The sequence below is a fragment of the Hemibagrus wyckioides genome, linkage group LG07 (genome assembly GCF_019097595.1).
Source record: "Hemibagrus wyckioides isolate EC202008001 linkage group LG07, SWU_Hwy_1.0, whole genome shotgun sequence".
NCBI lineage: Eukaryota > Metazoa > Chordata > Actinopteri > Siluriformes > Bagridae > Hemibagrus > Hemibagrus wyckioides.
In genome coordinates, this window is record NC_080716.1 from 21,128,051 (window position 1) to 21,140,453 (window position 12,403).

General features: G+C 38.6%; 1 protein-coding gene across 3 annotated transcripts; it reads right to left on the reverse strand.

Moving 5' to 3' along the window:
* Positions 1-4,810: 4,810 nt before the first annotated feature.
* si:dkey-171c9.3 (uncharacterized) lies at positions 4,811-11,718 on the reverse strand. Of its 3 annotated transcripts, none has more exons than XM_058393821.1 (5): positions 11,607-11,718; positions 10,149-10,366; positions 9,923-10,006; positions 7,264-8,955; positions 4,811-5,929 (listed from the first exon to the last, which is right to left on the reverse strand). In XM_058393821.1, exons 3-5 carry the CDS (start codon positions 10,004-10,006, stop codon positions 5,762-5,764), a joined length of 1,944 nt encoding a protein of 647 aa, XP_058249804.1. In that variant the 5' UTR covers positions 10,149-10,366; positions 11,607-11,718; the 3' UTR covers positions 4,811-5,761. The 3 variants fall into 3 exon arrangements, with proteins under 3 accessions (XP_058249804.1, XP_058249805.1, XP_058249803.1); XM_058393822.1 differs by lacking the exon at positions 10,149-10,366 and having other exon boundaries at positions 7,264-7,442; positions 7,623-8,955; positions 11,607-11,673; XM_058393820.1 differs by lacking the exon at positions 10,149-10,366 and having other exon boundaries at positions 11,607-11,672.
* Between the last annotated feature and the right edge of the window lie 685 nt (positions 11,719-12,403).

The following is a 12,403-nucleotide window of genomic DNA, read 5'->3' on the forward strand; positions in this document are numbered from 1 at the left end:
GTTTTTGTTCATCTAACATGATTTGAGTGTGTATTTTCAAAGCCTAGAATAAAATAAAATATCAAGCGCACAACTGACCAGAGAATCAAACCCACAATGCGGGTGTTTTGGAACACATTACCTCTAGGCTATTCTATAATTAACATATATTATGTATCAGACCTACCCAAAATTAATACATATAGTTATAGTTTTCATCAGTGCAACATCCTCATGAAATTCCACTTTACATTAATCACGCTCACCCTACACCATTCAATCTAGTAATTAGAAACTTGTTTAGATTATCTTTAGTATAAGCAATGAAATCACATTTTGAAAGATTTTATTTATTTGTATGTATTTAATATATATATTTTTTTCTTAAATCTGACTGATCACATATTCCCGTTTTTCCTCCAGTGTATAAATGTAAGCCAAGCATCTATAAATCACATGTTACATGTTATGGTAAAATGTAGAGTGGGCCAAAATACAAGGGTTAGTCCCACTGAATAGGAAAATGATTATATAACTAAGCTACAAAATATGCTATCAGTCATATCTGTTTATTATTGCCTTAGAGCTACTCATTTACATAAGTGTAAATAAATATGCAATAGAAGACCACTGGGTTCACGGTGACACAGTAATATTGCAGTACGTCTGAACTGCATCTGAAATGAAGCTAATATTCAGAAACTATCAAATATTATGAGGAAAGTTGCCCATGGCTCTGGCTCGTTAATAACGACTATCTGGAAAAAACCCTTGAAAACAATTGCTTTGTAACACTTAATTTTGGAAGCACTTCCCTTTCTGAGTCCCTAGCGTAGGCTTCAATTATTTAGTTTGGACAGTGTTACAGACTGTGCGTTTAAAAGCTGTGAACAAAAGCCACCTTGCCAAAATAGAACCAGCGCCAGAGGTGCGTTAAGACTACGACTGGCTCCAGAGCTATAAATCTTCATGCAGCCCTGAATCATAAGTTACTTTCACATTTAAGATACATAACATACATGAAAGACAAATCATATTCTTGTTGCAACAACATAAGTAAAGAAATACAAACAGGGATGCAACCAGATTTTAGTGGATTCCACATTACAGAAGGGTTTTATAGTTAAATATCATAATGCTGGATGTTAGCTACATCGATTGCTAATTAGTAATGTCTCTTCATTTATTCTTATATTCTTCCTTAAACTGACTGCAGAGTTCCTTGGCCCCAGAGACTGCTGAGTTAAATATTTTGGTTTAGAATTACAACAACTTAAAATTGAACTAACATTAAGTGTTGATTAGCAAGAGCTAAAGAGCTTGTAATTAGCAAGCTGATTTAGCTATCAGTGTCATGAGTAGACTAGAAATTGCTTTGCATTTTACAAACTGCCAGTTGCCTTCAAAAACTCCTGGTCACAGGGAGCCTGGAGCATGTATAAGGGGAGTCAGGGCACAAGGCAGGGGTGCCAACTTATCACAGGGCACAATCACACACCCATTCACACACTATAGACAATTTAAAGAAACAAATCAGCCGTCACATATCTCTGGCCTGGGGGAAGAAACTGGAGAACCTGGAGGAACCCCCAAATCATGTGGAGAACTCCACACACACAAGGTCACCATCTGCTAAATATTTATATCAGAGATTTATCAAGCATGTAATATTTTAGCTGCATAGCTCTCAAAAAGAAGCCTATTAGCACAATGTCGTGTGAGATCTAAATAAATAATTTTTTTTCTTAGTGTTTGTCCCGCACACTTGCTGCTGTTTGTAGCGGATCAATCGACCCGCACAATTTGGCACAGGTTTTACGCCAGATGCCCTTCCTGTCGCAACGCTCCCATTTTTATCCAGGCTTGGGACTGGAACTGAGAGTGAACTCTTCAGCAGCTGGGGTGGCGCCCCGCCCAGGAATCGAACCCGGGGCGCGGCAATGAGAACGCGGGATCCTGCCGCTGGACCACCAGGAGGCCCAAATAAATGAATAAATACATATAATGTGTATTTGTTAAGTATATTATGAAACACAACATGTCCTCCTCAGCTGCTCTGAGATCATTTGAGAACCAGCCATCATGGATAATCTTGGAATACATGCTTTTCCCCAGAAAACAGACTACATTCTGCCACCACATCATCTGGACATCACTGTTTCCTTAATAAATTTGACAACTGGACTATGTGAAAGCCGAAAAAAAAAAAAACTTTCCAAAAGTGGTGAGGTCCAGATTTCAGTTACAGCTATGAATAATACCCTGGCCTAAACTGATACATACTGCACAGTTATTGTACATGAGTCTATACTGATGAATACAAGGCACACGATACAAAAGAAAATCAGAGTGGATCTGTTTAAAATTGTTTTTTTTGTGGGTTACTCCCGAGCTGGTAATCCAAAACCAATTTAGTAGAGTTTAAGACATTTTCAATAGCACACAGATTTAATTTGTTCTGAGCTGAACGAAAGTTAGGAAAAGTCTTTACAACGAGATAGAATCTATTCTGTTATGAAATAAACCATTTTTGAAAACTGCTCTCTGAGACATGATGGGGTAGTGATGTGTTCTGGATTTGAACCATTGAGCGCAAATATCATCATTTTAGCTTTGTTTGCAAATCGATTGGATTTTTATTCATTCATTCATTCATTCGTTCATTCAATCAGCAGCTACTTTGTCTTGATTGCGGTGGATCCAAAGCCCTTTGTGGGATACAAAGCAGGAACACACCAAGGCTGAGAAACCAGGCCATTGTGGCCTACCATAATAATGTGTGCTTGACCTATAACTTAGTCTGTCATTTATGATACAATTCATGCAGGACTTTGGATAAGGCTGCTTATTGTTCGGCTTTTTTTTTATAATGCATTTATTATAATGAATACTGCTGATATGCTGATTTTGCATGTGAAAGGAACAGAGAGTGCTGTTATTATTGGCATAAGCAGCAGTATTGTCATGCAGTAATCACCCTGCCAGAATAGCAAATAGCATAACATTCATTGATGCTCATGCTACTTAGTGCTGGATGAAGCTTTTCTGCTGTTGGTTGAGTCGATCAATATGACCAGACTGCATTTTAGAAAATGGAAACTACTCTCCTGGGAGAAAAAAACAACATATTAGACCACCATGAATTAAATCATACATTCTGGCTTGAAGTAGGTATCCAGCATGGCCAGCTTCTTTAGCTGCAAGGTTTTGTTAACACATATCCTCAGGATGGTTGCTTTCTTTCATCCAGCAAACATTATATTGCTGTTCATGCTGGTGATCCAGATTGTCAGATTCTTCATTTTCAGGCTTATGGCTGCTGACCTGTAGCAAGATCTGTTGCCTTTTGAAGTTGGCATCACCAAAGGGTATGTCTGAGGTAACACACTTTATAGTACAGCAAAATGTGGTTTGGGACATAGCCTTTGTCTTAAACGGATGGAAATGGAAGACAGATGTTTGGTCAAACGGGACAACAGAGAGCTGTCTGGTTAACGTGTGTGGCATCTGAGCTGCCAGATTAGTCCAAATGTTTCCAGCCCATATTGTAACCTTCCAAATGAATGAGAGACCGTAAAAACCACAAAGTCCAAAGTCCAAATTATATCTACCAGTCCAAAGACATTTTCTTCCCCAGGCATTTTTTTTGTCTGATTAAAAATAACCTTCATGGGTGGTAAAACTCCCACTCTGGCAACCGTCCATGTTAGTATCTTTCTGTGAGACTGAATGTAAGACTGTCTGTGAGACTGTGAGTGTTTAAATGTGTATAAAAGTGGTTTTTTTTTGCGTGTGTGTGTGTGTGTTCACTTTGATGTTTGAGTTTCTGCAGATAATTTCCAAACAGGAATTAACTCACAAAGCTCCTCGTTTTCACTAGTTTTCATTTGCTAATATTTGCTTTCCTTCCAGGATGTTTGGACTAGTTTCTCATTACAGTGTAAAACATGATAGCTCCATGAAGTTATGTGAACTTATTTCTTCTTCTTTAACTCCAATTGTCAAGACAGGGTTTGGATATTGAGCTCAAGTTTTTACATTTTGAAACATTAAATTATACTCTTCACTAGTGTTGATCTGAATCTTCAGGTTCTTTAACGCAGCAGGTGAATATTTGTTTAAGGTTTTAACCAATATGAAATGTATTACAGTGTACCTATATGATTGATTGTATTACATTATGATATGACAGCTGCTTCTCCATCAGATATCACACAAACACACACACACGAGTGAATGTGTGTATTTACAGACATCCATGAGGCCGGCTTGGGTGTAGAGAGCTCTTACGTAGATATTTTTGGCTCTTTGTGGAGAAAAATAAATCTGTGTGATATAGCTCCCAGGAAAAGCGGGGACTGGAGCTGGGAGATTTTCCAGGCCCCAGTCATCCAGTCAACCTCATACATCTTAGCTCTTTTGTAATCACCCTTTCCTTCTTTCCATCTCTCCCTCCGCGGTCACGTTCGAGCCTTCCTCGTTCGCTTTCCTGGTCCTTTTCTCTTTTAGTGGCAGGGAATTCCCTAAGAAACTGAAATAAATACTTCACCAGATGCAGCAACAGGCGTGGACCCATTGTGTCTTCTCTGAACCACAGCTGCAATGTCAGCAGCACATGTGCGTGTGTGTGCGTGTGTGTGTCTGTATGGTTGTTGTTACTCTCAAGCAGTGGTCGCCAAGAGTGGGAGCGAGTGGGAGGCGAGAGTTCACTAAAGCACATTCCTGCCATGTTAGGTATCTCTGCTTTGGGAGTATTAATGGAATGCTGTAAAAAGTCTGCTTTTACAGGCTCCGAACAGCCATTTCAATCACAAAGGAGAACACGATGGCGTCATACTACACACTTCAGCAGTGCTTTTTTATTGTTCACGCTAACAACATATTTAAAATTGCACTGAAGCATGAAACAATATTTGCTAATACAATACAGATAATTAGATAGATCTTTTATTAATATGACAGATAGATAGATAGATAGATAGATAGATAGATAGATAGATAGATAGATAGATAGATAGATAGATAGATAGATGTCTCTCATTTACTCTGATGTGATATCAGTGTCAGTCATTTCACGGGCAGGATTAGCATTCTTCCTGTCCAGATATGTCAGGATGACTATATTAATGTGCTAATATGAAATGGTTTAGAATCAAAGAGCCATCTGCGTTTTATTATTTCATCCTTGATGTGATGTCCAGTCTTTATTAATTTAATGTGATGCGTTACATAGGCGAGCACAATTTCAGCAGATGTTCATAACGCTATTGGCTTGATTCCTATTTCCTCCCAGCCGAGTGTCCAGCTGGGTGTTACGCTAGGTTGATGGTCATCTTTCTGGATCAGACTGGTGTTCCAATAAAACGTTGCAGTTTTAGTCATTTCTATGTTCTCCTCTGCAGATTGCTCCCATGCAGAGTCGATCATCGATATTCATCCAGAGGCGCAGAATTTGAGTGATGCTCCATCGTGAGGGAGTGACGTCTCAAGAGCGATGGCCAACTTTAAGTGTTGTAGCAGATTTAAGCAGAAAATCGAATGCACATTTTGTCATGTTTTAATCATCATAAGTTTGACTCCAGGAGAGTGTGCAGATGGGCCTTAGACTAAGTTGAACCCAATTTATTTTTTTTGGCTCAGCCTGCTCTTTTTCCTCATTGGTAATCATTTCCGTGCTCTCGTCTCTAGATTTCACATCACACTGTGTCAATCATGTATTAATCCATAATAACAAAAAAAAATCCTTTCTTAGACTGATGTTCAATCCTAATTGATTCAAGCTTTAGTCCAGAACTGATTGTGTGAGCAGTAGATGCCCCAGGAGAGAGGTGGAAATCTTAGAGTGCCCTCTGCTGGCAGTCTGCAGCTCTTCACAGTATTGGAGGAGAGAGGACATCAGATGGCCTACAGTCCAGCCGTGAAACTGGGCTTGTAGAGAGACGCTGAGGAGCTGAAGAGCAACAAAAGCATCATTAGTACATGTATCAGAAAAGGAGATATACTAATGTTTACAACTGTTGTCGTAATTTGTATATAAACACATAAACTCTATATTTTAATATACAGTATAAAATAAGTTTGCTTATAACACAGCGCTCTTGAATTCTCAGATCTGTTGAATTCTGAACTCTGCAGCTTTAAATTAATGCACTACTTTCTATCGTAACAGCTAAGTCACAGGGACTATCGCACATCCTCCATATAAGACATAAGACTGTTACTGAACAGAAACAAATGAATCACCATTGATATGGTGGAGTTTCCTGTAATGAGATTATTTAACTTTTTTTCCAGATTTACATAACGATTTGTATGATTTGTAAAATTCAGATATAAAGCTGCACATTTAGGTTTTGCTCCAAGTGAAGGTCTTGAGGATGAAGTATGTTGTGGTTTGCATTTGCATTCACTTCAAGAGAAAGAAAGCTTTTTATGCTGTAGCAGTTATACTGTAAGTGAAATCATGAAAACATGAAATGTAATGATGTAATTTAATAAAAGTTGATTTAAAAAAAGTATGATGTGTCATTCTTTAATAAATAGATATTCTTTAATATGTAGAATGGTAGAGTGGTATAGAATGGCATGTGGAATATAACTTCTAGGGATGTGCTGTAATGGGAAAATAATCAACTACATGTTGGGTTGCATAACACATTTATATTTACGTTTATGGCATTTGGCAGACATCCTTATCCAGACTGACTTACAGAAGTGCTTTAAAGCCTGTCAATAAATACTTTAATACTGGTTGACTAAGTCATGGACTTACTGTTGGGAAGTGGCAGCTTAGTGCTAAGGCATGGGACTACCGATCAGAAGGCTGTGAGTTTGAATCCCAGATCCACCAAGCTGCTGCTGGGCCCCTGAGCAAGGCCCTTAACCGTAAGTGGTGTAAAATGAGATAAAATTTAAGTCACTCTGGATAAGGGTGTCTGCCAAAAGCTGTTAATATAATTAATACTGCAAGAAAAGTTTTTTTGTCACAGCTCCTTGATTGAAATTGCATCTTGATTTTATATGTATTGTGTTGTATATATATATATATATATATATATATATATATATATATATATATATATATATATATATATATATACAGTATTTACAGTTTTGTAACATTCAGTGATGTTACAAAATAAAAAACATGCACAGTGTTAAACCAACCTGGCAAAGTGAAAAACGCTTTAAGAACCATGGATTCTATCTGAATCTGATTCAGAGAATGTGTGAAAGATGTCTGGATTACAGTCAGTGTGGCATTTTATCCCAAATATTTCATACCTGTTGCTGAATGTGTTCGTCAGCTAGATCAATCTGTAATGTTGAAGTTCCTGTGTGAGACGCTGCAGCCCAGAGCAGGACACACTGCAGCTCCTGTGTATCATGGCCCAGTGTTTCAGATATGAAGGCCCTCATCACAGCCTGCTGAGGTGCAGAAGCTACTGAAGAACTCAGTTTATCTGAATTAACGGATATTTGTTTACATCTTAAGTGACAGTTTGAAGCTTCTCTTACAGAGCACTTGAGCACCTCATGCACAATGTTCTCAGCAAAAACGTCAAGTGGGATATAATTAGTCTCTGAATTCACATTAGAGCATCCATTAGTTTGGGGTTGATTGGAGTTTAGGATGTACAAACCTGTATTTAAATATTGATCATTCCCTTGTTCCCATGGCATTAGTTCAGATGTTGGATCAGGGAGCTGTTTGCTTGTGGCATGTTGTAATGAACCACTTCCCAGCTCACAGAAAGCCTGGACCAGTGTGTTAGTGATCAGTCTGCCAGCCATGGCTCTCAGAGCCTCCACAGGAGGGATATCAGGAATTGACTCTGACAGTAAATTATCACTCAAAACTTGAGTTGTGTTCTCCAAATACGATGGGCTTTCTTGGTTTGTTCTGTCCGCTCTTTTGCTCCTCATAACCTCTGCTATAGATGTCCTAATGATGTCTTCTGCTAGGTGGTCAGCCAGGACCTGCACATCTCTGACAGGCGTTTCTAGATTTCTATTTCTGCCTGCTTGGACAGCAGTGATGCAATGGATGATATCTGCTGAGAGCTGTGCCGCATAGTCTGAAATCTCACTCTGAAACTTGCCTTCGTTTTCTGTGCCACTATCTTCCTCAAGCTGTGAGCAGGCTAGTGAGAGCGAACGCATCAACCGAACCATGAACTCTGATTTGTCTGCAGTGCAGTCAGTCATTTTCTCCTCCATTAGAGATTGTTGGTCTTTAGGGGTGGGTGGAGGGGTTGAGGGTAGGAACTCCTTAGCGAGTCCGCCTTTCAGTTTCCTAGTGAAGCTCGCACGGCTTTTTATCATCTCTGGCAGTAATGGCGTACTTGGAGGAGCATCAGGGTAGTCGAGCGAGCCTACATGGGCCATGTCATTCAGAGTGGTAGGACTGGTGGTAGATCTTCTGGGATAGATATCATCTATTTCTGCTGCAGGTCTTTCTTGGTTGCAGTGGTGCAAGGAGGAGCAAAAGTAGGATGTAGGCTCACTGTGAGCTTCACTAATGATCTGTTTTTCATATGTCTGAACCAAATCTGGTTCAGCTTTCCTTCCAGCAGAGCAACCATGCCTGGTGAGTTCTTCCAGTGCAGTGCTATAAATCTCAGCTGCTATCCTCTTAGCTAGCATTTCCTGATCACTTACTGTCCACTTGCTATCCTCACTTTGAGTCAGGTTACATAGTTGATCACCATCTTTAGCAAACTCGTTGTTCTGTTTCCTCAAAGCTGCACCCAGTATATCTCCAGATAACATCTCTGCAAAGTGGTGAACAACTTCTGTCTGAACTGGGTTGGGTCCAAGAGCTTTCTGATCCATGAAGTTCATCTTCGCAACCGACTTCCTGCCTGGTAATTCATCGAAGGCACAACTGAAAGCCTCCAATGTCATGGGGATAGACGATGGGTTATACTGAGGTTGAGGATATGACTCGGTATCAACCACCACTTCTACTGGATCCTAAAAAATATACAAATTATTCAGCTAATGTTATTGTCAAAGGAGTTTCCATAGCAACTGCAGATATTGATATCATGTCATGTCTGAAGTATTTATTGTTCCACAGTTATACTCATGTGTAAACATTTTAGTCAAACTTTGACTTGATTTTCAAATGATAAAGTCAAAACAACCTCCACAAGGAGCAAGTGCACATCTGCAATTTATTTCCAATATGATGACGTTTAAAAAAAAGAATTTGTGTGAAAGTTTCAGCACCCTTCCAACAGGCTCGCTAATGTTTTTATAGGATCTCAGAACATTAGGCAATATTAGGAACATTAGAAATTAAGTTTTAATGTATGTCAGATGATTCTCTGACCACTTAACCTCTGATGGTGTTCAACATAAAATGATAATTAATTTAAAAAGCATTTGGTGTGAGGTTTTTAAATACAACAATATATGTCCAAAAGTATGTGAACATCTGCTTATCATGCCAATATGCACTTTTAAAACTAGTCCTCTAACCATCTGAGAAGGCTTTCCAGTAGATTTTAGAGCATGTTTGTGAGGACTTTTAACTTTCAGCATTAGTGAGGTCAGGTACTGATGCTGGGTGAGGATTCCTGGTGTGAGAACTGAGTTCATGAAGTTGAGGTCAGGGCTCTGTGCAAGACACCCGAGATTTTTCCTCTCCAAACTTGCCAAACTGTGTTTTCATGGACCTCACTTAGTGCACAGGAGCACTGTCATGCTGGGACAGGTTTGGGTCTCTTAGTTCCAGCAAAGGGAAATTGTAAAGCTACAGCAAACAAAGACATAGATATTTGTGTGCTTCCAGCTTTGTGGCAACAGTTTGTGGAAGAAGCACATATGGGTATGATGGTCAGGTGTCCATATACATCTGACCATAGAGTGTATGTGTTACAGTATGTATACTATATTACTTTGTGTTGATTAAGTTCATAAGAATTTTAAGGGTTACCTGGACATTAGTTGAACCAACATTTGGTCCAATGATCAGCTGACAAAGTTTCACTCTACTACACAACCAGTCTTTAGTCATCATCTAGCAAAAAAACATCAAAAAATATTAATAAATGATATGTATCAAATGAACAACAAATGTTCTCAGATTGTTTTGAGTATGTCAATAAACCTACAAATAATCATCCATCCAAAAATGATCAAAATCTTGTGTCCTGACTCACCTTTCATCAGTTTGCTTAAAAAAAGATGTGTTTACTCTTTATCTCAGACATCCCATATCACATTTACAACAGAAACACACAACCCTGTAAGCCGACTGTGATATCTGAGCCTCGTGTATTTGTACGGTGGCTTGCTGTGAAGATGTTAACAGACTCACGTCCTTCTCTGCTTTAACACCGGCCTGTTTTGTTTTATTTTCCACATAACCTTTAAAAACCTGAAGAAAAAAAATAAAACAAAAACGAGCGGCGGTTTGCATAAGGATGAAACTAACAGCCAAACTCAGAACCACAACTGATCGCAGGATAAATATTGTTCCAGGAAGTCGGCCATGTGACTGCTAAGAAAGGAAGAGGCTTTTGGTGGTGACAGATGTTTCCCAGTTTTGCTGAGATCTACTTTTATAGAGGTTGTGAGAGGGGCCATGTTCTCATTAAAAGAACATGCAGATAACGTATATTGTAAATGATTTTCAATATATTGCATTTTCTATGGGATTATGAATAGCCAAAGGAACCGTGTAGTGACTGATTAGAATGAAACCTGAAGCTGGAGGTGACTGTAAGGTGTAATGCACCAGTCTGATTAGCACTGATCAAAATGATAATATAAATCCTTATAATAAGACCAACTGCAGCTGCTGCATGACCTTGCGTTTCACTCTCAGTGATAGACTGACATTTTAATTTCTTTTTATCTTCTTCACATACACCCTCAAATAGACCTCATGTAGGATTTAATTCAAAGTAAATTGCATTTTCTGAGATCTGGTGGACAGCAAAGGAGTTGCTTTGTGTACAAAAACATGGTGGAAATTTATTGGCCTGTATAAATCATTGTGTGTTGATTTATTTGGTAGAGGCGTGAAAAATGTGAAGAAATTACAAAATATAGATGTGACCATGCGTATCTGATATTAATATACCAGTCTGGCATAAAAACCTCAGGAAGGGTTTTATGTCTCTATCACTTGCTGCATTAGATAATTTACCGAGAAGAGCATGAGTTTCAGTTATGTTCAACCTTTAACTCAATGAAATTGAGTAGTAAAATAATGAATCCAGTTTTTTTTTTTTATCAGTATGGGGATATTGCAAGGACAGCTTGAAGGATTTTGTAACAAAGATTCACAGATTTAGAGATTGCTTATCGAAATGGCTCTCGAAAAGGGCGAGAGGTGGTCGAAGTGTAAAAGTTCCCATCATTTAAATGCCACAGAATCGCCTTTGAAAGCAGCCTGTCTGCTTTTCTTATCCAATCACATGTGGTGTTCGGTATGCTGCTTCTCCTGAAGGTTTGACATTACAACGTTTGACGTGCACCTTTTCGTTTCATAACGTAAGTGAACCATAAATAATCAGCCGAGGATTTGTGATGTTTAGATGCTGAGTACTGAGATTTTAAAGAAAGCATAAAGAACTGTAAAAGGAGTAAAGGAGGTAATAAAGTGGTCATACCTTCACACAGGAAAGTTGCGTCTGATGCTGCTGTGAGAACAAGCGGAAATGAAAATGGGGTTATAGTTACTTTCACAAGCCTACATTTACTTCCTGTATGTGTGTCTAATGCAAATGTGTTTGTGTGGTGCATTTATATGTGATTAGAGAAAGGCAGGTATAAGAGATATTTATAGAAAACATTAAGGATAAACATCCTCCTGACTAATAATAATAATAATAATAATAATAATAAGAAGAAGAAGAAGAAGAAGAAGAAGAAGAAGAGGAAGAAGAAGAAGGACAAGAATGATATGTGTCTAAAGAGCTGTGGTTTTCAAAGAGTTTGTGCTTCGGGTGGGACGGAATGGAAAAATTAAAAGCAGTGGGTGGAATGATGGAACAAATATATGCAGATATTGTATTTAGGAAATATTATATGTTATATGCTTAATCTGAAAATCAGTTAAATATAGCTGTCCAGAATTATATACTGTATATTCACCTTAATAAGTAGTAGACATTGAATAGTAGGTAGAAAAAGAATATTAAAACTGTTAGTGTTGGTTACAGTGTTCAGTGCTTTTATAGAATCAGCCATGGAATCATAAAATCAGAGCCAGTGTATATCACCCCTCCATCTGTTTTCTGAAGTGATTATCATACACAGGGTTACAGGAAGCCAGAAGTCTATCCTCAGAGGGACAGCCTGGACAGGGTGTCAACACATCACAATGCACAATCACACACACACGATTTAGAGATGCAAATACAGCACATGAATTTGGACTGGGGAAGGAAAGCAGAGTGGAGGGAGG

What these genes read in the sequence shown, in the direction of transcription:
- si:dkey-171c9.3 (XM_058393821.1), bottom strand. Translation starts at nt 10,006, where the DNA reads ATGATGACTAAAGACTGGTTGTGTAGTAGAGTGAAACTTTGTCAGCTG. An exon ending in TTGGTTCAACTAATGTCCAG is followed by an intron (nt 8,956 to 9,922) that starts GTAACCCTTAAA and finishes TATATTTTTTAG; the next exon opens with GATCCAGTAGAAGTGGTGGT. An exon ending in ACGAACACATTCAGCAACAG is followed by an intron (nt 5,930 to 7,263) that starts GTATGAAATATT and finishes GTTGCTCTTCAG; the next exon opens with CTCCTCAGCGTCTCTCTACA.